Here is a 26,472-nt window from a genome sequence, read left to right as displayed (position 1 = left end):
CCTTTTCGTGGGCCTCGGAAATCCCCCTTCCCATTGTGGTAGTCTTCACGGTTGGTTTTCAGTAAATATGTTACATAAATATAAATAATAAAATAAAGTACTTATCATATTTTAGTTAGATTCCATTACGACGAAATGACGGTGAGTGACAGGAGAGTCCAGTCTAGCTGTGTCAGGATATTCTCGCCGGTTCGGTAATTGTATTTCTTGCCAAACTTTTAGACTTAATCAGTTGTTGTACTATTTATTAACACTGTAGACAAGTTTGTATGTATAAAGCTACAGTTCCGGTGATTTGGTGGCTCGTTCGTGTGTACTTACTACTTACCCCTCATAATTCATCCCTTTCCCGACAGCGCTTGAAGCCCACACATTCCCTCCCCCTCTCCGCTTGTTTCCAGCAACACAATCCACTCCAGCAGCAGGGCAGAAGTAGCGTACTAGCATGGCGCTCGGTGCAGTTGGAGTTCTGTTGTCTTTCCTGTGTCCGTTTCATGTTAGGTTTTACTCAAGTATCTGACAGAGATATGATCTTAGTATACATTATACGCCTCTAAAGGACACATATCTTGGAGTTGTATTTGGCCAATAGTCCAGACAAGTGGCTAGTATATTCCAGGTAGCCTGCTAACTAGTAACATTAGCAAGAAAGCAAAAATTGTGAGATACGGGGAAACAAGAGGAGGAGTCCTGTTTTGGAAGAGGTAAGCTGAATTGTAGTTAGTGGATGAATTATTTTTATGTGTTATAGATAGATGGCTTTCGTCTGAGAAGTCGAAGATAACATTTTTTCTAGTACGGATGCTGTAAAAACTTAGAAATGTCAGTTACTTAAAAGTGTGGCAACATTAAAGTAGCCCTTCGCTAGCGAGCGATCCCAGCTAGCGAACTTAACGCTACTTTTGTAGTTTTAAAGTCTCACTTGACTGCTTTATTTGCCGCTTCACTGAGACAACGCCATTGCGCTTACTACTATTGACATAAAAAGTCCCATAAGCATTAGTACACGTTTTTCATGCTGTTAGGTGTTACGTAATATTGACATTTTCCCGGAGTAATGTCACACTATTGCACCCTATCGTAGAGGCTTCAAATATATCAGTTTATCATTAAATGTGTTCTTGTGATGTCAGCATTTGCAAGACTACTTTACACGATTACATCCGCCTGATTTGGTTTTAACGTCAATATTTTTTATTAGTCTTGAAAGTGTGTTGATAATGTTCTTGACCATTTCTTTCCATGTTTTCGCTCCTTAAAGAGAAATCAGTGTCTGTCGCTCCTGCACCGTCGCTGTAGCTTTTTCTTTTTTCGTCGCAGTCATGGCGTGTTTACGGTGCAAATATTCCAAGGTTCAAAGGATCCTAGATTACAGGTTATAGGTGTAACTACCCAATGTTAACTAAATTAGATTAAATTATCCTTCGATCCTGCATGCGTTAAACTAGTGACAGACAATGGCATAGTAGCTTTGTGTTTCACCAGTATCGTCAGCTTATCACATCACTTGAACATGAACATTAAATGTGTTGTGAACGTGTCAGTTTTTCAGTGTGGCAACTGAAATGTAAAAATGTACATTTTCTCATTCTCAACAAATGAAGCAACGCTGCACAGTTTCAGTCATATGTGGTGTCTGCTGTATGCAGAATCTGACCTATTTCTTGTGTGTACAGTTGGTTAATTTGCATGTCTTGACCCTGTCTTGTAGTTGATGCAGATGCCATGGCCACAGCCGAGGTATGGGAGTGACGTGACAGTACTCTTCCTGCTTCCAAACAAAAATCTTATCAGCATCATGTTTTTTCTGCTGAAGTAGTGGCAGAACACACAGAAAATGGACGAGTCAGTATTGTTGGATTTGCTTGAGTGCCCTGTTTGTCTGGAGCGACTGGATGCCTCAGCAAAGGTTCTTCCCTGTCAGCACACCTTTTGCCGCCGATGCCTCCAAGGCATTCTAGGTTCACGTGGAGAGCTGCGCTGCCCGGAGTGCCGGACGTTGGTGGAGTGTGCCGTGGATGAACTTCCCAGCAACATTCTTCTTGTGCGCCTGTTGGATGGCATCAAGCAGAGACCTCGAAGGGCTGGTCCTGGGGCAGGAGTCTGCACAAATGGTACATCTGGAGCCATAGCCAGAGCACACAGCAGTGGAACCAGGGACCAGGGCACCCCAGGAGCACAGCCCCAGCGAGCTCAGGCTAAGAGCACCCTTGTCCGGGTTAGTATACTCACAGTGACTGATCATGGATCAGTAAGCACAAATCTGTGTTTCCTATTGTTAGGGTCAAACAGAAACAAAGCAGAGAAAATCTGTGTGGATTAAAAGCAGCATGTTGCATTGCTGGCTCTCTAATCTTTGCTGCGGATTAACTGTTATCATGGTGATCCAAAAGCCAGCCAGTTGACCAGCAGCCCAACATTACTAATGGCAGTGATTGAGACCAGTTAACAGTTGATCCAGCAAATGATTCTGCTCTGTGCCGACTGCAGCTGCGCTTTTCCCCTAGGAATGCTTCTCAGCTCTTTCTCAGTTGCTGACAGTGCAGTATGCCAAAGTCTTTGTTGCGCTTGAAATTCTTGATGTAGTTTTTCTTATGAGTATAAAGTTTAGTTAAAGAAGCAGAAGAATGCGAAATGTCCGGAGTCTGTGTTTCAGGAGTTTTATTTCAACAGATCAGAGAGATGAGCTTCTGAAACATGGGAATAGTAAAATACTGTCTGGTATGTATCTTTCTGTAAGCTCCTGTACACCCAGGGAAACATGGGTTGATTTTCATGTGTTTTTGTTCTAATGGTGTGAAAACACATAGTCAATACTCAATGCCCAATATATTATTGCTTTTATGAATCAATTATAGAGCTCAAAATCACACTTGTGTGCAACGTTCCACTTTCTTTGAGTTGCCCAGCCTATTTGATTCTTAATACTTGCGGTAAATATACTTTAATATTGCTTTAAAATTGTTGCATGTTGAATACCTGCTTTCAAAAAATGCTAGAGGACAAAAAATGTGGAAAAGGTGTGGGCCCCACTTTGAGCAGCTCTGGTCTCCACTTAGGGAGGGTAGTTGAGATGAAAAGATGTCGAGGTCCTGTGTAGAATCATTGGAATGCCAAAGTTGTGATAATGTATCTGACTAGCCATGCAGGTATGAAGATCAGAGACCTTACTCAAAATCGCTACCGGGTGACCCGCCTCATTTGCCATACAGTAGTATCACTTCAGAGGATACATGCTCATTTCAAAACTGTTTGTGCATTGTGGAATTTCCCTCGATTCTGAAAAGCCCGTTTGTTGGACTTAAAGAGGGGGACATTTGAAACTACCACATTATTTCATGTTTTTAAGATTGACAGTTGATTATAATGCCTCAGCGTAGGAATGAAAGGTACAGTCCTCCCCCATGCACACAGGGTATCAAAGACTGTATATAATTGTGAAGTGTATTCAAGGGCCCTTTCCTATTTTCCTTGCATTTCTAGCTATTTTGTAGAATGAACTAATAACGCCTCTCAAGTCTACTCTAAGGCATTCTGCTGATGACAATGGACAAGAAAAGACATAGCTGTGGAGGTGTAATGTTTTTAGAACATAAACGGTAGAGATCAAAGCTCTTGCTGATTGCCCAGTCTGATCTCTGGTCAGCGCTCCATGGGGACTGAGCGCTTCACTGCCCCTGGGTGACGCCTTCAGTCCCACTTCTTTATTGTTCGTCGTCTGTCCCCTGATTTTTGTGGTATCTCCAGGCTTAAAGCAGCTCATCTGGTGCAGTGCCCCCGTTCAAGCCTCTGATTCTTAAATGGCCAGAGAAAAGCCAGGAGGGGAGGGCAGTGGGGACTGCCTGACAGATGCACAACAGGGTTTTGTTTCGGGTCCCCTCTGATCTTACTGACTGACCGACACGTGTAGAGTGACCAATAGTGGTCACTGGAAAGCCACCAGTAACGGAAGTTGATGAGTGTTAAGTGAAGGTGTCGCGACCAAAAGGGGCAAATGTTTGGTGTGTAACCTTGCACAGTCAGCTTTCTGCCCCTCCTCTTACTATCTTCAGGGTTGCAACAGTTGTTTGACACTCTGCCATGGCATTTCTTTGATGAGAGAAATATAGTCTTAAATGTAGTGCTGTGGTTGTCTGGCCCTTCATAGTCAATTGATGACACACCTCCGTGGTGCTCCGTTACATGGATGTTTTGTCTTCCTGTTGGCCTTGTTGACTCATATAACGCAGTATTTTGTTCACACAGATTGAGGACAGATAGCTCAGTGGTATTTGTGTGTGAGAGCAAGTAAAGCCATCGGAGCTGTCTGGAAGTCAAAGGTCAGGGTTCAGGAGTCATGGCAGTCAGGGGTCGGAGCCAACCAGGGAGGGGGAAGAAGAATTAGAGAAGGATCTCTGTGGATGTTTTCAGTTATCATTATGGTTCTCTGGAGAGTTGAGCCATTACTTCTGCAGACTCAAAATATAGCTTCTTTTATGATAATTTCCACCTTTGTCATAAAGCTATAGTGTGCATTAGCCACAGTTTGGGTTACATTTAGAGTTCTGATACATGCTGATGAAATAAGGCTTTAATTAGCAAGAATAACTTCACTCAACCTATTGGATGTGTGTGTGTGTCTGTCTCTGTGTTTAGATGATGAGACACTATTCTTTCCTTAGCTCTTGAGGATGTAATTAGGTCATTGTCTCCTCTTTGGTAATGAAAACTTTTTTTCTTTCTTTCACAGGCCTCTTAATGTTTGATGCCCCCCCACCTGCTGTTATATCTCATTGTCATCAAATCCACTGCCTTTTAATGTTATTTTATTTGCTGCTGACTGAAGGACATTGTCTAATGTCCTGTTACCCCCAGGGCATTGTAATTTTCTCCAGTTTCCCCCATTTATATTATAAAAATACCAGTTGTGGTGCATTTTGTCCTATCTCTTTGTAGTTGATTTATTTCTTTAGCAAAAAAGAATGTTGTTTATAGGTTCCTTATGTAGAGGTATCTCATTAAAATTCCTGTGCACCTCCCTTGTCTGAGGTCGATGAGTCACACTGGCTCTCTTTGATGACATCATATTGTTGTTGAAGCCTTTCCTCTTGGCCGGTTGGCTGACCTCTGCCTGTGTGATAGAACCCCGTCATTACACCCTCACGCTGCCCACATACTGGCAAACACATACTTACTTGCTTTCCAGTGGGAATTTTTCAAGAGGGCTTTGGTCTATTCATTCCTACTCTTTCAACACACTCACACGTTTCTCTTGCCTCCTCTGTATTTCCCATGAAGGTCTACGAGTAGCTGTGACCTTCTGGACAGTGTGTGTGTTGGGGATTTTGAGCCACCTGTATTTTTTCCATATTTTGCTGTGTACTTCCTCCCTCCTTGCTGTTTAAATCCAGACTGGAGCCTGTTAAAGTTCTAATGAGATTAGCGTTTATTAGACAGTGAGTCGACACTGCTCCCCGTTCTCCTCTTACAGCTGACTGCTGACTCTCGTTCTGAGAAAACAAAACACTTGTTATTTAGTGAAGCAGTCTGTGTATCTGTGTCTCTGGTTGCCACTAAGTGTTTTGACACACTTGCGTAATACACCTTAACTCAGTTTGTTTCTTTTTGACGAGTGCAGTTTTTCAGTGCTAGATTGTAAATTATATTTTTAAATGAGGGGTTTCTGACTGTGTCATTACCTAAACTATCCAGAAAGCACATAGATAATGAGAGATTTTCTCACCACTTTAAGTAGAACATAATCATGTGTAACCAAGAAGGTTGCAAATTTATTCTCTATTTCCTCTGCCACCCATCCCGTACATCCAATCATCCATTAGGCAAGAGGAGAGATATCTGGAGAATACCTACAGAATTCGGCTGGTTTGTTCACATAATGCAGTTCTCTCAGTCAGTAAGTTTATGTGAAGTTTGGAAACAGAAGCAAGATGACATTAAATATCATGATCACTGTGATTGGCGTGAAAGGAGCTTTTGGATGTCTTCACTCCAGCTAGTGGCCAGTTATTCTGTGGGAAATTACTGTCCTCCGTTTATGGGTTTACATAATACCCAAAGAGAAGTTCAAAAGACCTAATCACATGATTAAGGTGCAGCCGTGGCCGCCTCATTGTAGTGTAACACTGCTCCCCTGACGAAGGGTGTATGCCCGTCTTTGTCTTTCTTTTTTTTCTTTGCCAGACACAGAGGAAAGAGTTGACTTGTTTTGCTCTGTCTGCTTTTAACCTTTTTTCCCAGACAGAGGATGTTTTTCGTTGGTGTGTGAGTGTGTCTCTGAGGAATGCCATGAGTGGTTGAACGTCACTGTTTAGCCTCTAAACACTGGGCTTGCCTGGTCTCGTCCCACTTGCCAGCTCACGTTCACCTTCTTCACTAAACCCTCTTGAAGTGGCAACACGTATTTATGTGTACTTTTTTGCTGTTAGACATGCAGTGCTGTTCTTTGACTCAAATGTGGTGATTTGAAAGGATGGTAGAGGCTTGTGTCTGTCATATGCATACAGTCTGGAGTTGTGTTGATAAGCATACTTGCAGTGAGTGTGAGTGCCCCCTAGAGCAGACTTACCTATAGCAGCTGTATCTTCTTGCAAGATATCTTTTCTTATTCTTCCAAAGTGTTGGGCATCTGGCTTCATTTTCTGGACAGGGTGGACTCTCTCGCACCCTCGTTGAACTGATGATCACATTAACCTCATTGTGTAGGTTTTGCTAACAATGTGTTAATGTTTGTTGTTATTTCCAGTAAATTCTGGGTGGTCCCCTAACAAAAAATGCCACATTTGCCTTTGGCCCACAACCCCCTGCTTCTTCTGTCCATATCTCATCTCCTGCCAAGTCTGTCACCATGACAATGGTAAGGGAAGCATCCGTGACCACTGCCCTGTCACACCTGTGGGCACCACTGAAAGGCTTTCTGTAGTACTTTTTTAACATGTGGTCCAGTGGACAGTGTTCCCAGAGAAAAATGAACCAGCTATTTTCAGTAGTTTTTATACTAACCTGTTTGAGTGTGGTCCTTTCACATCCAGTAAAACTGCATTTTATCCAGTAATTTTATGTCAGCTGCTGTCTTGGTTGAGTGTTGTGTTGACACCAAATTGTTTCACAAACATTTTCAGTGGAATTTTTTCTTTCGACTGTTTTGTCAGCTGTTTGACAACATGTGTCCCATTGCGCACCTCTCTTATTCCCAAACTGGCCTTAATACCTGCCTGGCCTTAACAGAGCAGTTTGACCTCTCACCCTGTGTTGTGATTGGTGGGCCAGGGTTGGTCATCCATGGGCTATTTGACTGCTGGCATGTTAAGTGTTCAGTTCCCATCCCTAAGGCAGAATCATGATTCGCTGGGAGTTTCGTTTTCAGTTGTTTGACCTTTGACTCAAGAACTATTACAGGGTCTGTATCTTTAGACCGCAGCAGCAGCCTCTGACTCACCTTGCTGCTGCATGGGAGATGTGCGGTCCAGATCTCATTCTGAGGTGGGGAAGAAAATTATTCTATCAAATATTTTAAATGATTTCCTCAGATCTTTGGTCTTTCTTTTGTAAACTGCCTGTGTTTGCTGTTGTGCTCTGTGCTGAGAAGTTTCCTGTTTTTCTTTGAGGCCCAGAGGTGCAGTTAATTTGCGTTTGTCCCCTGAGTGACATCTTTGTCCCAGCTGTGAGAAGACACTAGCTATTCAGTACCAAGTCGAGAGGATGAAATGCTCCATACTTTAATTTGAAGCAATTGTTGTATTGTTTGGTTGCACCATGGACATGTGACAATAACAGAAAGAGGGCTGAGTGAATAAATGGTGCAGATGGTGAGGAAATTGATAATAAAAAAGGACAGGTCAGCACAGTGCTAACTGCAGTGTTTTAAGCATGGCTTGGTAAGTAATGTTAGCGCTGGCTTTTAGTCGTTTCATAATCAAGCACAGTGTCTTGGGTTGTATTATTATCAGCAATAATATGAATAAGTCAATTAGAAAGGTAAAATTTAGGCAAATAGACACAACACATTTGCAATTTAATTTCAGCCTTTTTTCTCCTGGTCTTCATTGAAGAGCATTGTAGATAATTCAAAACTAGCTATAATTATAGATATTGATTGAAATTAAAACTTTAATAAAACTTAATTTTATCCTGTTAAGTTTTAAGCTATCTCATGCAGCCCTAATGCAGCTGGTAAAAAAATGAATAATCTCTGTGTTTTATTTTGTTGTAAAATGGCACTAATCTTGAGAGCCCAGTACTACTACTGAAATGTTGTGCTGACAGTGTGGAGTTAATTATATAAGTGGACTTGAACTGAATAATATGCTGTCTGCTGCGCACACATCCCACAGCAAGCACTGACCGTAGACATACATTCACACTTGTATCCCATCATAACTGTTCTGATTATAGGCGAATGTTCTTTGAACCAAGTTGTTTTACACAAACACAAACCTTGCCTGCTGTGAGTTTGACCTGATCAAGCCAGAGCAATGTTTGTTTAAATGAGTCACAGACTGATTTTAGATCTGTGAGGGCCCTTATACAGTGCACACCCACAAAAATACAGGTGTGTAGTGAGTACACAAACACGTCTGTGACAACACTGTGTTGAAATGTCAGTGCAGGTTTGAGCCATGCTGTCTGTATTTCTGTTCTCCATGGTAGAAAGGTATTGTCTTCGCTCTGATCATGTCAAGGATATGCTATTAGCTCCCATGTATATGGACATCCTGATTAGTTTTGTAGGCACCAGCATCTGCCTCTCCTTTCTGCCCAGTGTTTTATGGTATCACTGTGGGCTGAGTAACCACAGCAACCTGGATTTATGTAATGTGAGTCTGTGCCAGCAGAACAGTCTGCTCGTCAAACATCTGTACTCTTATGAGCCATGCACATGTGTTTGCCTCAAATGGTTAATGTGGCCATGACCAAACAACACCAAGATATCCATGGAAAGCAAAGATTCCTTACTAACTCTGTCTTTCATGCTGACAGTGCTGAAAATATACATTACGTTTCTTACTGTAAAGGAAAATCTGAACTGTGCAAGCAAAAGCCTCACTGATGTCTGAGCAGTGCTGACACAAACTACTAAATGGAGTGACTGATGTAATCATATAGCCCTGTTAAAGGACTAACCATCAAGCAAACCTTTGCAGCAAAGCAAGAAACTTGTGAGGGCCCCAGACTCTGAGCTCTTTTGATTTGCTCTTCATTGCTCCTCCACTCTCTCTCCAGTACGCAAGGCCTGACTCAGCATTCAGTGGACATAAAGGAAACCTAACAGCTACATGCTACATCTGGGTTGAGTCAAGGGTGCAATGGACAAACTTACTCACACACTTTCCTAAGAAAGTGAAAAATTGTCAGTGCTGTGCTGCTTCTTGAGTCAGAGAACAGATGCAGTGTTTATGCCGTGGCTTTTTGCCAGTCCTGTGTCAATATCCTGCCGTTGTTTGTCCACTGTAGAGGCGTACAAATACCAGCCAATGCAAGCAAATTTTCTTCGGTTGCCCACTAGTCTGACATGCAACACTGAACAATTGAGAGATAAACAGGCTTATGAGTAACAGACATTTAACAAAGATAACTGAGAGATAGCATAGCAAGTTTTATTTAAGATTCACTAACTACAGGAAGGTAGTTGTCCAGTTCCTTGTCAGATTTCCCGTTTGAGTTGCAACTCCCTGCGTAAATTGAAGTCAGCCTCAGCAGAGCAGAGCAGGTGGCTCACCCTGAATGACTAAGAGGAACAAAAGGCTACAGACACTGCATGCTTTCACCAGCACAGTGGAGAGTAATGTGAGGAAATGCTTAGTATTCAGCTCATATTGACTGGTACTCAATACACAGATACTGTGACATTTGAGAACAAATCCCTCTGTAGCTTGGATAGAAGCTAACTTTCTACTATATGCAGCTCCTCTCTTGCTGCTAATTTAGGTTATTAGATACCTGTGTTAACAGTCATTGTCTTTTGAAAGAATATTTTCTTTTTACCCTGATTATTGTGGGGCTTATTCAGCTAATACCTCTGGTAGTGCACAGAAGTGTTAGCATGGCAACTGTGGGAGGCGGCATTAACTTCTCTGCAGTCCAGTGTGATTGAGTAGTTTGGCATTATGGTCGGAGGTTGTATAATCTTGCTCATTTTGCATTTGACTCATTTCTTGATCTGGACTGTTGAACTTCAAAATAGGTTTGTTCATCATCTGACTGTCATTGGTGGCCCATCATGTGGACCTCAGTTCTTGCCTGTCCCAGTTTATCTTCCTTACAAGAGTAGTTAGGGCTACTTATCAAATGTCTATGTTTCTATGTCACAGAACCATATTATATGTTCAGGAAAGTAAACCTTGCTTCCTCTGCCTCATTTTCCTCCTCAGTCTTTTGATCTCACGCTGTTTTCTCTCCCGCTTCTCTTTCTAGTTTGCTAGCTTCCTTGCTCTCTGTGTCTGCTCTGAAATGTGAGTGGGTTCCTGTGAGAGCAGTTGTTAAGCCCAGTGTATGAATTGGCACAGACTTAAAGGGTTGTGTTCCTTCAGTTTTTAGTCAGACAAGCAGACTGGGTGATCCCAGGGCCACCCAGAGCCGGTCTTTACCCCTCATCTGAGGCCAGCCAGGTAAAAACAACAGCCTTTACATATTAGGCTACACAAAGAGATGTGGCAGTTCATGTGCAAGTGGTTTCATGCAGTTACATTTTGACAGTAGAGCCTACACATACACCCAAAGACACAAGAGCTTCATAAAAACCACATGTGTGACAGCTCTACAGTACATGTGCTTTCCCACAAATCCATACTCCCTTCCCACTGAAATGCTTTCGTTCTGATGACTAATCTATAGCTTACTTAGTGCACTCAGTTCAGAAATGTCTCGATTGTATATTCATGTGTTGAATGTTTTTATAGACCCCTCTACCTCATCACCACTGTAAGACAGAAATCTCAGTGTAGTTTGCGCAGGGTAGTCTTGTGATCAAAGCCATTCTTCTTGAAGTTGGGGTAGTCTCTCATCCAGATTCCCATAATCCCCAGGTTAGACATGTGAGGTGGCATTAAAACTGTATGTCGCTGGAACTCATGAGAGCAGAGGAAATTGCCCCTCTTAGTTTTAGGCAATTCAGAGATGACCTAGGAACATGGAAGGACATCAAGAGGAACAGGAGGACAGTTTTGAGGGCTTTTGAACACTTCCTGTTCTTCTCACATGTGATCCAAGCATCCATCTGGCCTCCACGCTGCTCTTGAGTGTTTTCGTGCCTCTAGACTAATGTGTGGGACCTCATTTGCAATGTAGTGAGGGAAACAAAGAAGCACAGCAAGTTGTCTCGGGGTAAAGCTCTTGGGAAACTTGATCGGTTTATTGCCTGTTTCCCTCCTTACAAATTGCAGTCGAGTAGATAAATGATTCGCGCTACACTAGGGTAGTGTGTGTTTAAATTATGTTTAAAACTTTGTGTGCTATGGTATGTCTTTAAATTTGCTGATTTTGATTTCTGCTTGATAATGGAAATGGAAAAGTAGATTTTTTTTTTTTGCCAGCAAAATCAGTATCTGGCAAATAAAGTAATTCATCACACTGATGCATAATTCTTGCAAGTCCAGTATTGCCAGAATACAATACTTTTTTTCATTTACAAAATTTCCTGCAGTGGCTTAAATAGGACCAGATGATTATTGGAAATACTCCATCGTTCTGTGGTGCACTGACATGAGACTGTTGTTCTTCTCATCAAATCATGACAAGAAAGCCAAAGAAGTACATTTCCCAGTATCTCAGACTATTTTCACATGATATGCCAATAACTTCATCACTGCTCAGAGCCCCATCACTGCACCCTCAGGATGGACATTGGTTGCACTCTGAATTCCTATTTCACATAAGAGTCACAGTCAAGAGACACATAAATACTGTGCTTCTGTGTAGCTCCTGTGTAAAAATTTCCATAGAAACCAGAGAATGGAAGTTTTTCTTTTGTCTCAGACTGAGAGGAGAGAGAGCGACAACAGCTCCAGATGAGTAAGCTGTGTTATGGTTCTGCTGTGACAAGAGCTGCTCATGTAAGCATTCCTGTATGACAGGGTTATTTGAATATCACAGAATGAAAGTTTGCTGTTCCATTTATATATTATTTATTTATTTTTTTATCCTTGATTCGGTCATTCCTAGCGTTCTCCATGTTTATGCTTTTTGGACGTGACAGATACGCCCCCAGTCTGATGGGTTACTTTCAAAATCAGCGATCCAAGAGAAAAAGCAGAGTTGTTCAGCTCTCATTCACCACTGCTGTCTTGCCCAACAAGTATATCCAAGATATACAATAAACACAAAAATCTGTAGTATTTTAACAAGCTTATTCTCAATATATTAAGCCAACAAATCTGTCCATGGCATTTAAGTAGACAAGCAGCTGTTACAGAAACTGATGAAATACATGAAAACTTATAAAATTAAAAAAAATATTAAAACACCTCTGCTCTGATGTTGTGTATGTGATCACTCACCCAATAGCTTGCTTGGTTAGTTTTGTTTAATAATGCCCTCTTTTTGGCAACTGGTTTTCCTAAGCTTGAGATCACTGCCTTTTGTCCAGCTCTCTTTTTTTAGACAGTGTTGTGGAGGAAGTGAAAGAAGCCTTTCCTATAGTGGTCATTAAAAAGGCCATTAGGAATCAATTTACACTAATGCAACTCTAATGGAATCAAGATGGCCCATGTCTTCAGAATTTCTAACTCCCATCATGTGTCAGTACATTTGCCACAATGTAGGTGGCAAGATCTTCAGCCAACAGCCACTTGGTAATGAACAAATATCCGATGACCACCTGGTCAGTATGACAGATGCTCCTCCTGCTCCTACTGCTAGAATGTCTGACATGTCTTGGCCGGTAAGTGTGTGTAGAAGAGCAGACCAGACAGAGAGACAGACACAGGCCCAACCACACACAGCACTGTGTTTTGGCAGTACTACCCCATGCTGATTCCCCACCCCCTGCAGAGCTCCTGGAGATACCCATATGGGAGTGGAGTCATGTCTGACACGTACACCGAAGGGGTAAAGGTTTCTGTCTACTGTGGTTACACACAACCCTTGAACTGCTGACAGAGCAAAAGTTACCTGTAACTATGACGTTAACCCTGTAAAGACAAGTGGGATGTAAATACATAACAGATTCATGTGATTTAGTTGAACTATTTGGTTGTCTTAATGTGTAGCAGTTCAACAGTATGTTGAAACTGTAGCAGTAGATTTGTTTTTCTGTAAAATATTTCACAAAGGCTAGCTGTTGGTGTAATTATTCCCATTTGACCAAGTCTTACCTCCACTACAAGTGTGCATGCATTGTGTTTTTATATGCCTGTCCTCTCACTGGTTGTTGACATTTGGCTGTGCTGTAGAGCAGAGCAATTGGGTAATTCAGTTATAATCCAGTGCTGTGGAAGAGAACACTATAACAGCCAAAGCCCTTTAGCACACAGGTCTAATTGCATTATCTGCAGTACAGGAGTAATTGCACACACCAGCTGATGCCCCGCACAGTGGGCCTAATCTCTGGTAGCACTAGCATTGTTCTCCAATGCAAGTAAAAAAAACTGTACTGAACTCAATCCAGTCACCCCCCCCCCAAAGGATAATGAGTGCTAACACTTTCCAATGTACTGAGCGTTTTCAGAGAATCCAGATGTACTTTGACTGCTTGTGTTTTACTGGGACTTTTCTGTCCCCACTAAAGTTACTTAATCTCATGTAAGAGGAGGCATGTGTTCTCTTGCATGCTTGTTGTGGTTTTGTCTCAAGAAAAATTGAGACCTGGCCCCATCTCCCCGTCTTCAGTACTCAATGTATGGTTGCACATAAGTGAAGAAACATTTCAGTCTGTTCACTGTCCTATTTTTAATGCTGCAGTAGCAAATAAAATAAAAGTGTAGACTTGCCCAGCCCAGGTTGTTGTTTAAAGCAAGTTTAGTTTGATTTTTAAGGGTGGATGTTTCAGCTAAAATCAAATGACTCCTAGGTTTTTGTTCCGATAATTACAATTTTAACAAGTCAAAAGTGTAGTGTGAGGAGGTTATGAAAGCAGCTGCCTGATGAAGCCTTCTTAATTAACTCTTGTGTCTCATTTAGTATTTATCCAGCTGATATAGGGTAATGACCCATTAAATCTTCAAAACATTAATTTTAACTTATAATATGTTTTACTATTCATCATCTCTCATGTCAATAGTTCACATGTAAACATTTTGGGATACTGGATGGAAGATATTGCATGTTGTGGTATTTTTATTGTTATTATGCAGATGTGAAAAATTAAAGGGACAATATGTATTTCTTCATATAATCAGGCAATGTTTTGGTCCTCAAAATGAAGAACCACAATCCTCTTGTGGTCTGCAGTTTGTGTTTTGGTTACCTATAGGGTCTAAGTGGGTTGTTCTTCACCGCAGTTGTTGAGAATTGCAGAGGAATAGTTGAGAAAGAGATTCATACATAGATGTACTCTCATGCAGTTTTCCCCTGCACCTGGGAAGGGTTTAAAAGTGATAAAGGAAAAGAGCGGCTATATGCATGATTGTGTTTACATGATACAAGTGTTTGTGTTCCTATCAGCCTGAGATGAATTTTTTTTTAACTGCAATTATGTGGTAGCAGCACTTTTTTTTCATTTCTGTTTGAAGGTTAGTCCTCTCTCTTCTCCAGAGAGGATGTTTGGTCAGGACTGATGGTTCTCCTTTATGCAGGTCCACTGCAGACAGAACAGCGCTGTCTCCATGGACACAAACCGGATATTAAACCCCCCAGCCATCACCCAGTTTTGCTCTGCACTGCACACCCACACCTCTTACATCCAGAGGGCCCTGTAGTCAGTCTCTTTTTTTTCTCTCTCTCTCCCTCTTACTATGTTAAGGTGAGGGAAACATGAAAATGTACCTCTTTTATGAGGCCAGGACAGAAAGATCAAAAACCAACTGAGAAATAGGGAGAGGGACCAAAACATATTACCCTGTCAGAAGCAAGTTTGGTCTGTGTTGTCCAGTGCAAAACTGTAGTCAGGAGAAAACACCATTTCTTAAATAAATAAGTAAAAACCAGGAGGTAAATGTTTAATTCCCACCAGACTCATTCAGCCATTCTCGCTAATATAAAGTTGTATTGTTTTAATACAGTGTTTAGTTCATGCAAAGCTTTATTTGCCAACACCTTTTTATGAGTGCAATCAATTTTACCATGTGCAAAAGCAATTACATAACAATGCTGACTTTGGACATTGTGCTGCTACTGCAGGTTTTATTAAGTCTTGGCCTCAGTCTGAAAACAAGTGCTTACAAACTTCACAGTTTCAAGGGGACAAGCATTTCATATTTACCATGTAATTAGATCCCACTGGCTTTGTGTAGCTTGAACCTGATCTGTCATTTGCAACAAAAATGGCAGAGCTTCTACCTTCATTTGCATTTTCATCACGAAACTCCCTGCCAGGCCTGGGTGGGCTCAAAAGCCCTGTTTTCCCCTGAAAGGAGGCCCAGTTCCAGTGCAATGTGCAAGGGGGCTGCAGTACCCCTCCTCCCACTTCTCCCTCCCCACAGGCTGGACTAGCAGAGCCAGAGACCAATTGGCTCTGTGCTTTAGGCTGTGTGATTCTCTGCAGCAGGGTAATGTCACCCTGGCTCACCATCACGGCTCATTCTGTACTTTTATTCTCCTCTGAGCCTTTAAACGGTTCATTAGCCTTTAACAAGACTGCAGAGCCTGCTCCAAACTCTGCTTTAACCCCTCTCTCTCTGGTTCACTTTCTCATCCTGTCACTATCTGTCTAAGTTCTGGCTATTTTTCTTATCACTGTCTATATTCATTGTCAACTCCTGAATTTCAGAGTTGAGACCCAGTCAGTTAGGAGTATTTGTGATTCTGATCACTGCAAAAGATGTGGAGCAACAGTGGGATAAATGGTAGGTGGTTGCTTTGGACTGAAGCCTTCCTCATGGGCACCCACCCTGAATGGAGCACATTGATGATTCTCTATCCTGCTATGCCCCCCTACTCGCTGTCCCTCTTTCCCCAGATTGTCATTCCCTGAATGGGCCTTTCAGGACTTGAGGCTAGCAGGCCGAGATATAAAACCTTCCTCTGCAAGATAAAGGGACAGAGCCCTGGGCCCTCTGAAGGCGTTCGTCAGATAGTTGCAAGCAGCCAGGCTCATCACACTTAAACTGTGAACAGACAGCATAGACCTTTTCGCAATCAAGGAACAAACAGGGCTGTTGACTGTCTTTATAAAAACCTATTTTCACAGATTTCTGTACCTTTTTTGTTTGTCACCTCCAAAAAACATAAAAACTTAATTCCACAAAAGGCCTGATTTCTTGCCAGAATAGCAAGACTGACTGTGAACACTGAAAACTGATGTCCTTTGTATTGATTGCTGAGCTTGAATATTTCTCATTTCACTGTTCTGTAGCGCTGCTCTGTTTCCTACCTGAAAAATGTGCCTTCGACTGGTGGTTAGTTTTGTATGAATCCTACAGCTAAGCGTGAACTAACTTCACAACAGGACAGCAGAATCTTTTTCCAAGGTTGTGATGCTTTCAGAGATTCACTCTTTATATTTGTTCACTGTTGGAATTATTATTTATTTTGTTTTCTCAGAGCTATCTTTTCACCACTGCATTTTAAAGAGCTGTGAACAGCTCCATTAGTCCTTCACAAACGTATTTAATATGCATATCAAACACACTTCTTTTGTCCCATTTTCAATGTGAATCCTACACACTGATGACGGGTTAGAAGAAATAGGTATTATAGAATAGGGATACACTGTTCATCTTACTTTCAATCTCGATTTTTAGGGTGTACCACAGCTGCCTTGTGCCAAAGCGCTCTACAACTATGATGGCAAGGAACAAGGAGACCTCAAGTTCAACAAGGGTGACATTATCATCCTGCGCCGGCAAGTGGACGAGAACTGGTACCACGGGGAAATGGGTGGAGTTCATGGCTTCTTCCCCACTAACTTTGTCCAGGTCATCAAGCCGCTGCCTCAGCCACCACCTCAGTGCAAGGCTCTCTATGACTTTGAGCTCAAAGACAAGGAGGCAGACAAGGACTGTCTGCCCTTCTCTAAGGTGAGACATGCTCAGTTCATCCATGTGGCCACCGTAGTGAAACAAAAATAGCTCTCATTACAGTCACACTCTGTCCCCTAAGCATTCATTTTCTCAAGTTATGCATGTGTGAGAATGTAAAGGGCTGTTAACTGAAACGCCCAGAGAAATGGTTTATATTTTGAGCCAGACTTCTTGATGAACAACTGTAATTAAGCTGGACAGAATGAATGCCATACAGAGCGGGGCATGGCTTAACTACAGTAATTGAGTGGTTATGTCTGTCCAGCTGTTTGGGTCATACTTTGATGTTTTTGTATTCTGTCATCAGTTGTTTGTATGCCACATGAGCAAAAACAGAAACAAGCTTACTAAGTAGTTTTCCAAACAGAATGCCTTGGACCCCAGTGTTTTTTTGCTTTTGGTCTTGTCCCCTTTAATAAAGCATTATCCCTACCCCATTATTTCTGTTCAGCACTTGTTCCTTGAGGATGAGAAAAACTCTTAGTTAGCTGCATACTTAATTTGGTTCTTCCTCATGCAGTGCCCCTTTCTGTTGTGAATTTCAGGATGATATCCTGACTGTGATCCGCAGAGTGGATGAAAACTGGGCAGAGGGAATGCTGGGAGATAAAATTGGAATTTTTCCCATCTCATATGTTGAGGTAAGAATGCTAGCTAAATTGACTCCAATCATTAGTGTAGACCCATGAAGTGCCAAGTACCAAGATCCTTTGAACATAGTCTTTATTCTTTATACAGCCTAAAAAAGAGTGATATCTCCCTTCCTTCTGAAATGCTCATATGTTTTATAGAATAACAACATGTCTTAGATTTAGACACAGTCACAGTTTCTCCTTCTCTGAGCTTGACAGGTCTCATTTAAAAGATTTAGGTATACTCCAGACAGAATAAAAGCAGAATAAAAAATCTTTGTCTTTTAAAAATAATTCCATTTTTGTTTAAAAACTGTTGATTGGCAGTGTGCATTTTGTTGTTCTGTTGAATATTACAAATATGCAAAAAAGATTGAATTGAATTGTGTCGGCTAAAGGAGGGGACTTATTCAAAAGCTGTGACAGTTTTCTTTATTCCTTTCATGTGTATATCCTTTTTTATATTCATATATTTATACACTGAGGGTTTTGCTAAAACAGAATGCAGACCATGTCTAAAGCTATGCATTGCTTTGTCTTTGCACAGCAGGAGTCACTGTAGCAGAATATATTATTTTGTTGTCCTATAACTAGGTACTATTCCATCATGGTGGGGTTTCATAATGCAGCTGTAAATGCAGTGTTCTTGCGGTTGTGCACAATGACTGAATATGTAGGTCATTGATTTTTCATTGCCTTAGGAGCTTTTGTTGCCTTTTCAATTGCTTATATACAACACTACAACTGCTGTTAAAGGAGGTCTTGAATTGAATGTGGATAAGGTTCCTCACCTGGTCTTTTTTTTCTTAATTCTACATGTCTGACTTGGTGTGCTAACACAGACTCTCTCCTGGATTGAACTAAAATGCTCAGCTTTTATGTCCTAAGTAGAGGGAGTTGCTTGGGGCAACATGTGACAGCAAGTGAGCACACCCTGTGATTAACTGAAACCTTTTAGTGTCCTTTGATTTTCACCTTATAGTCTGCTTGAAGGGGTCACAAAGCATCCACTGTCAGAGCTGGCTTAGAACCATAACTCCTGCAGATGTCTAGTGTCCTATTCTGATGCTCACCATCTCTACTGACTAGATAAAGATAGAGGTCTTCCGTGACAGTCAACTTTGTTGCAGAGAGTGACAGTTTTCCTGATCGTTTTAATACTCTCAGCCCCACCACTCCCTGCCCTCTGTCTGTTGTTTCCACCTTACTACTCTCTCTTCACTGCCCTCTGCCTCTCTTCCTCTCTTGTAGTTCAACTCGGCAGCTCGGCAGCTTATAGAGTTGGACAAGCAGTCGGACTCCAGCGGAGACTCTGGTGAGGGGGCCTCCTCTGGGCCCCAGAGCAATGGTGCTCAGCGGGCAGGGGAGAAGAAGAACAGCAAGAAGCGACACTCTTTCACCTCTCTCACCATGTCCCACAAACCCATGCTAGCTCCTCCCCCACAACGCCACTCCATGGAGATCAGTGGGCCAGTCCTCATCAGCTCCAGCAACCCCACAGCAGCTGCTCGAATTGGAGAAATCAGTGGGGGGCTATCCTGCAGCGCACCTTCACAGGTAAGAAGAAAAAGGGTGAATGAGAGCAACTGCTGCATTACAGGCCCGTTTCCAGACGCTGTACTCAATTTTTTGTCTACAGTTGGCTATTTTTTGGATGTTATTTTGTATTTTTTCCACAATGTACTGCAGTACGTTGAAGGACGTGTCCCTTAACACAAAATGAAAGGTTCAAAACATACAACATTATTATGTACCCTTGTTGTTAGCATGCTCTCTGTGGCATTCTGTAATGCAGTGATTTGTCTCAGCTCTGTTCAGTCGTATTGAACTGCAAAACTTTAAAACACAAGATCCACACATGCAATTTGAAAACTCAAGTCCAGCTTCAACTCTGTTTGTTTTCACAAGATGTTTGTTGCTTTTCAAAAGCTCCCCTCTCCCTCTGTCAGCAATTAGACTTATTTCCCCTTTCCCCCCATCATACCAAGCAGCCCACTGCTCCATCCAAGCGTTTGAAATCATGGATGCGTGACTCCACTCGTCTGCAAAAACGACTCCAGCGCAGCCCTCAAGGTTTCCACACCAATCCCGACATGACAGGAACTTGCAGCTGCTTTATGGTTGCCAGCCACTTGAGATTGCTTTGACTTGGTGCTAGACAAGCAGATTTACAAGACAAGTGTCCTGCTGATTTGTCTTTGTCTGAGGCTTTCCATGACTTAAACTAAAATGTGCAACTAATGATAGTACTACTAGTGACCTTGGTATGCACAATGTTGGATTTTTCTATCTATCTATCTATCTATACGCATATATAGGTATATATATATATATATATATATATATATGTGTATATATGAGTGAGAGTGAGTGTTTGTGTGCGTGCTCATCTTTTTTGTCAGTTTAATTGCAGAGAGCATCAAATCTCTCCTGTAATTGAACATATTATATATTATATTATACATAATCATAACATATGATTATGCCTACTCTTATTGTGATAGATAGAAGAAAACCACCTAGTCAATGGTAGGGAAGGGAATCTGCATGAGCATGATCCATCATCTGAATTGTGATAATTTTTAAATACTTTTGAAATTCTTTGTAGACTGCAGTCAGAGTTGAAATAGTCTATGGCTTTCTCCCATTTTCACAATGGAAAGGCAATATTGCAAGTATCAGTGATAGTTCTGTTTTGTTTTGGCACACTCTTCTCATCCGCTGTGTTACTAGCTGTAACTACATTGCTTTGTTTGCGCCTAAGGAAGAACAATGTGAAGTACTTTGTCCAGTCAGCACTGCCATCTAGTTGGCTACATCACTCCATTGGTTTGTTCACCTAACATGGATCAGCTGGTCAATGACGCCATGTGAAGTTGGGTAACAGAAGTAAGAGGACATTAAATGTCTTGATCTCTACAGTTTGGCTGAAAAGTAGATTGTAGACACCTCCAAAATTGACCATGAGCTAAAAACGTCAGATAGCCCACTGCTAGTCAGCAGTTTGCGATGCGTGTATATCATTAAATATCGTTCTTGTCAGTCTGTCGTATTGGCAGAAAGCCAGTATTTCAGTCTTTATTGGCCAGTGACATGCCCATATTATTGTGCATTCATGTTTAGAACTATGAAATAGCAGTTAATTAATTGTTCACCATCTGTCAGTGATTCTGTTTGAGAACAAGCATTAAGTCTGATCAGGAAAAATTGATCTGTCTCAGGGTTTTAAAATTATTATCTTGTTCTGTTCATCTTAAATCTTGTTTGACATACTTCCACAATAGCTGCCCTTTTCTTTAACTAGACAATATAAAAGCAGATGTTTTTAAGGGCAGAGGATGTGACAAGATTCTGAGACAGATTTCATATCGGCATCTGCATTGTTGTCCCGCTTTGAGCTTCTGGGAGCTCATTTTGTCTGTTATTTTCTCCCCTTTTGTTTGTTTTACTTTATGTGTTGTCTGGATACTGCAGACTCTGAAATGCTATGTTCCAAAACTCCCTATTAAGCCCAATCTTTCATCTCCAGCCTGTGTGTTTATGTGCTTCTTTTGTGAGAGCGAGACAAGGAGAGTGCCTGTTGACAGTAAAGTGGATTTTGAGGATCTTTTTTTTTTCAAACCAAACCTTTCATGTAGATAAGATTTATGTACCATCAAAGACTTCTATCCATGTGGATGGTGTACTCACATTTTTAAAGACTGCAGACATTTCTCACAAATCATTATCAGGATACTTTTTAGGATAAAAGAATCATATATTTGCGCCTAAAAACTGATCCTCCCCAGAGACCACAGGGCAAACAACACATTTGATTTAGAAATCACTGTGTTTAATAAAAACACAATAGAGACTCTCTGGGCGCTGTGTGCACAGCCTCTCTTCCTCTCGTCTTCCTCCCTTCACTTCTACTCATCTTGTCTCCAGTATCCAGACAAAAAAACAACAAAGGTAAGCCCCAGTTGCCTAGGGGGCTGAGTAGTCCCCGTCTTGGAAATGAACACGCCTCTTATCTAACAATAGAATAAGGCGATGAAAAATAGTCCATGACTGAAAACAATCTGCTGTCGATGGCATTCTACCTAAATTCTCAAAGAAATGTATTTATTGAAATTAACATAATCCACCTGCCCTGTTATTTAGTGTTATTTATTTTTTCCAGGCAGTCATTTCACAAACAGTGTCACCTTTGAGCACACCTCTACATTTTGCTCTCTCTTGGCACACCCCGTGAACAATAGGGAGCAGTGAAGACTGAATCTGAGGCAGAGGCAGCTCTCTGAAAGGTTCACCTTAAGAGGCGGCTCTGTGTGGAGCAGTCATGTGTGGAGACAGACTACAGGCTACAGGGAGACATTGTGTGTCCAACAGTATGGCCTTGTTACCAGGACACCACCATGACTCACGAGGATGACTGGTGGGAGAAGCCACTTCTCTTTGCGTGCCCAGTCAAATATCCTGCTGGGTGGTCACCTGTTTTTCATTGGCCAATCAGATCATCAGACCACGATTGTGGTTATGGCTAAGTGACCTGTATACAATGCCACATGTGTGTGTCACTGGTTTGTGAGAGTCATTTACATACAGTGTGGCAGGAGAGAGGGTGATTATTTTTAGCACATTTTTATGCTTCATGATTGAGTGAAGCTTGCCCTCTGCAGTGGATTCATTGTGTTATATTTGATGATCCACATTTTGCTTTTGTTGACAGGTACACATTTGCACAACTGGACTAATTGTGACCCCACCCCCTAGTAGTCCTGTTACTACAGCAACGGTCTTCACATTTCCCTCGGAGGCGAGCTACACTTCTATCCCTGTGGTAGGTGGAATTTGCTACAGTTCTTAAATCAAACGCCAGGCCAGAGGCACAAAAAGTCAACACAACTGTTAAACATGATAGTAATAATGGATTCATAGTTAGTCTACTGCTATTTCTGGAGTACTACACAGATCCAGTGTATGGCATTTTACTATGGCCAAAGAAAATGCCTTATTATTTTCACTGTACGTCTTTTTGCGAGACAATTTTCACATATTTTGTAATGTATACATTACAAAATGGTAAGTAAACATATGCTTAAATTAACCAGTGCATATAGCAATGTTCCCTTCAAAACTTCAAAACCCCTGAAAACATGAATTTGAAACAGGTTAATTAGGACATTCTCATGAAAGACATACTGTAGCTTTAATATTTCACGATTTGTCGACAAACTCCAAGATAGCAATATGGATGAATCTGTTAAGCAGAAATGAACTTGTTTCTGCTGGGGGGGGGGGAATCGGTACCACTAAAAATGTCAAGAAATCCCTTCAGCCCACACAGAACAGCAGGCATACTTCCTGTCTGTCTATGTGTATGCACTGGCATGTGGAGCTTTTGAATGAGCAGGAATGTGTACACAAAAGGTTGAGCTCTCCGCTTCACTTGGGAACACAACGTGATGTTTTTGTACAGATGATTTCTCTATCCCGCAGGCAACCTAATTATCTCAGCTCAAGCGTCAGCAGTGAACCGAAACGCAGTGACACACTCACACTCGTACTCATAGGCCTGTACACATACCACAGGGCTGTCTGAGTGCCACACTGCTCCGCCATTGTGTCATGAAAGCTATTACTCTGCTGCTCAGTGCCGGCAGTGGTGAGTTTGGGAGGACTGATCCTGTTCCTAGGTGCAAGAGTTGTCTTCGCCATCATTCTAACACACTATTTGGGCTTTCACAACTTCTAAAAGTGTTGCTTTATGTTGACATAACAGGCTGGTGACTTAATTTGAATCCTGCACTCTGGCAGCAGTCAAAAGACAAAACGTTCTTCTCTTCTCAAAGCATGCTGAGATCATTAGCTCCTAGGCAAAGACTTGAGTCTCTGACATTACAGACCATCAACAAGGGAAAACAAGTGAGTCAAGATGAATCCACTCATGCTTGGTTTGAGGGTTGCTCTGAAGTGTGTCTACAGACATGTTTTTCATTTCATATGGTCCCAATTAAATACTGCAGTGGAGTATAGCTATGTGGTCTCCTAGCAACAAACAAACAAGCAGAATAGGAAATTCTCAGTTGCAAGGGGAAGTCTGGGACAAGACTATAATGTTTGCCAAACCAGGCTCTCCCTTATTGTCGGCAAACTGGAGGGAATGTCCCAGATGACAGATGATCTCTCATTCTCTTTCCCTCTCTGTTGCTCATAAACAAACTGGTTTCTCAACTTACGCAACACATAGTCTGTTTTTTTTTAAGTCTCCTGTTGCTTGTTTTTGTCTTTCTGCTTCACACCGAGAGGGAGTGACAGATGAATTGTTGTGAAACTGTCATTAGATGTTGATCCTATATAACTGCTAATATGATATTCTATTTTATTTTTTTATTTTATTTTTTTTTACAGGATGCTCTCCCACCGCCCCCACCTCCTCCCCCACAGTCCTCCATTGACGGAGCAGCATATTCATTGGCTGCTGGACAAAGACCCTCCCCCAGCATAAGTGACCAAAGTGGGAGACAAAGACCCACAGTGTGAGTTATAAAAACAGTCCCACACAAAAATATGCAGTTTTCTTAAATGTGCAGTGAAATGTCAGAATCGGTTTGTGCACTGATGGCCCAGGGCTTTAATGCAAATGCTCAGTTCAGAGGGGGAAGTCTTTGCCCGTCTGTGACCCAACACCGCCCCCCCAGCTGTCAGCGTTACGCTGCAAACTGTGAGCATGTGCACAGGTGAAGGGGTCAAAACCTGTGGATGACAGTCTCCTGGGTCCCATTGAAGATCAACTGTTTCACCCCTGACTTCTGACCCCCTCACCTTTACTCTCATTACTCCTCCTAGACACCACACACCTGATGAGAGTTAGATACAGTTATGGCTGCTCTTCGTGCTGTCATCTGTCTACTTGTGCATGCATGTCAGACTCTGAGGCGTTTATGTTCCCTCGCTGCCTGACAACATTAAAATCATATTGAAAACATCCATATACTCCTATGTTCCTGGCTGCCGTTCCAGGCCTGTTCTTGCACTGCTGTAGAGAGATGACCTGCAAATTGTTCTGTCCTCCAGTGCTGATTTTCTCTGGGTCAGAGGGTCTCAGAGGAGAGGGTGCCAGATGTACAGCAGTTCAGCAGGATAAAGCCACAACAAATGGCACACCGTACAAAATGTTAAACTGCTTTTATGTCCATAAGCCAGAAAATCTGCCATGTTAGCACCTTTTTAGCTCCCTGCTAGCTTAGTGTCGGCGTGGGTCTACTTTGTTAAATTCCTTCTCTTCATTTTCTGTTTGTTCTGCATCCAGCTATGTGGCCATGTTTCCCTATACTCCTCGTAAAGAGGATGAGCTGGAACTAAGGAAGGGAGAGATGTTTCTGGTGCTGGAACGCTGTCAGGACGGCTGGTTCAAGGGCACCTCCATGCACACTGGCAAGATTGGAGTCTTTCCGGGGAACTACATGAGCCCAGTCAGCAGGTCAGTCATTAATTCGCAGACAGTCATTTGTTACTGTCAGCATACTGTACACTCACATGCTAGGCTTCATCAGTTAATAATCCCACCTGTTTGTGATTTTTAAGAGCACTTGTATAAAAATATGTATATTTGAAATATTCTTGTAGTTTGGGAAGAAGAGCAAAAAATATAACCTCGAAAAAGTTATATGTGCACCTTTGAAAAGTGACAACATGATACATTTGATGGTGTATAAAAGCATTGTGTTGTTCTAATGTTTTCCTGCTACCTCAGGCGGCAAGTTGTTAAACCCTTTCCATGTCCTCTTCCCTCAGGACAGCACCAGGGAACGCCCAGCCCAAAGTGCCCATGAGTCTGTGCACTCAGGCTGGCAGAGGCATCACCATCGTCAGCCCCTCATCTGCTCCGCTTGGGGCCATTGTTCCAGATTTCAACAAACCCCTCACCGTGTGCTCCAGTGCTGTACCTGCTAACTCCCAGTCTGCCGCTGTGGTAACAGCAGCTCAGACGGCCACAGGTCAACAGCCAAAAGTCCCTTTGCATGTCAACTCCCAGATGACTGTGAATCAGGCTCGCAATGCGGTCAGGACAGGTAAATTTACTGAGGAAAATGGACATGGATTGTAGGAAGGGGCTTTTTTAGGTGTTTAATATTGTTCCATATCCCTTTTGCAGCTGCATGTCACAGTCAGGACCGGCCCACAGCAGCAGTGACACCCATCCAGTCTGCAACATCAGCCACCTATCTCCCACACCTCGCAGTGTGCCCGCAGCCTTCCTCCAGTCCTGCCCAAGGCTGCACCCGGGCTGGAGTCGCAATGGGCTGTGCAGCTGCCTCTCTGACCCCTCCCAATGTCAGCGCTGCATCCTTGGACGGTGATGCTTTGAGACCTGTACCTGTCCTCACTGTCGGCCCTGTGAACACATCTGCTCTCAATCCTGCATCAAACAGCATGGCTCTGGCTTGTAGACTGGACAAGGACATCAAGGTTGGATTATCTTTATGTAATTATCCGTCACTGTTGCTGCTTTCAGCTGTCTTCTGTTCCTAGCTAACTTGCCAGAAGATTGAAATGCCTTGTAGTGGTTGTGGGTTTCTGAGATCCCTGATGGTATTTGTTAGAATGCTAATCACACTGAGAGGATTCACCAGATCAACAATAGGAGCTTATTATATTACATGTTTGTCCTGTCTTCAAACAGACAGTGATCATGATGTTTCCCACTTCTAACCTACACATTAACATAAGTCGGTGCTAATAGG

At 42.2% G+C, this 26,472-nt stretch overlaps 1 protein-coding gene across 2 annotated transcripts in view; it reads left to right on the top strand.

Moving 5' to 3' along the window:
* The first annotated feature begins 340 nt into the window (after positions 1-340).
* Positions 341-26,472, top strand: part of sh3rf1 (SH3 domain containing ring finger 1) — a 29,518-nt gene continuing 3,386 nt past the window's right edge. The window contains exons 1-11 of one of the 2 annotated variants that reach the window (XM_046390911.1): positions 341-704; positions 1,712-1,740; positions 1,925-2,218; positions 16,833-17,108; positions 17,657-17,752; positions 18,995-19,300; positions 22,455-22,565; positions 24,137-24,264; positions 25,038-25,208; positions 25,523-25,800; positions 25,884-26,197. In XM_046390911.1, the coding sequence (XP_046246867.1) occupies positions 1,726-1,740; positions 1,925-2,218; positions 16,833-17,108; positions 17,657-17,752; positions 18,995-19,300; positions 22,455-22,565; positions 24,137-24,264; positions 25,038-25,208; positions 25,523-25,800; positions 25,884-26,197 (1,989 nt within the window). In that variant the 5' untranslated portion in view covers positions 341-704; positions 1,712-1,725. Of the gene's footprint in view, positions 705-1,711; positions 2,219-16,832; positions 17,109-17,656; positions 17,753-18,994; positions 19,301-22,454; positions 22,566-24,136; positions 24,265-25,037; positions 25,209-25,522; positions 25,801-25,883; positions 26,198-26,472 lie in introns of both variants that reach the window. The other variant, XM_046390910.1, reaches the window with a different exon arrangement.

This window comes from Scatophagus argus, chromosome 6, assembly GCF_020382885.2.
Source record: "Scatophagus argus isolate fScaArg1 chromosome 6, fScaArg1.pri, whole genome shotgun sequence".
In the NCBI taxonomy this organism is placed as follows: Eukaryota; Metazoa; Chordata; class Actinopteri; family Scatophagidae; genus Scatophagus; species Scatophagus argus.
The sequence above is the reverse complement of the archived record's forward strand: the minus strand, read 5'-3'. Positions and strand labels throughout refer to the sequence as shown.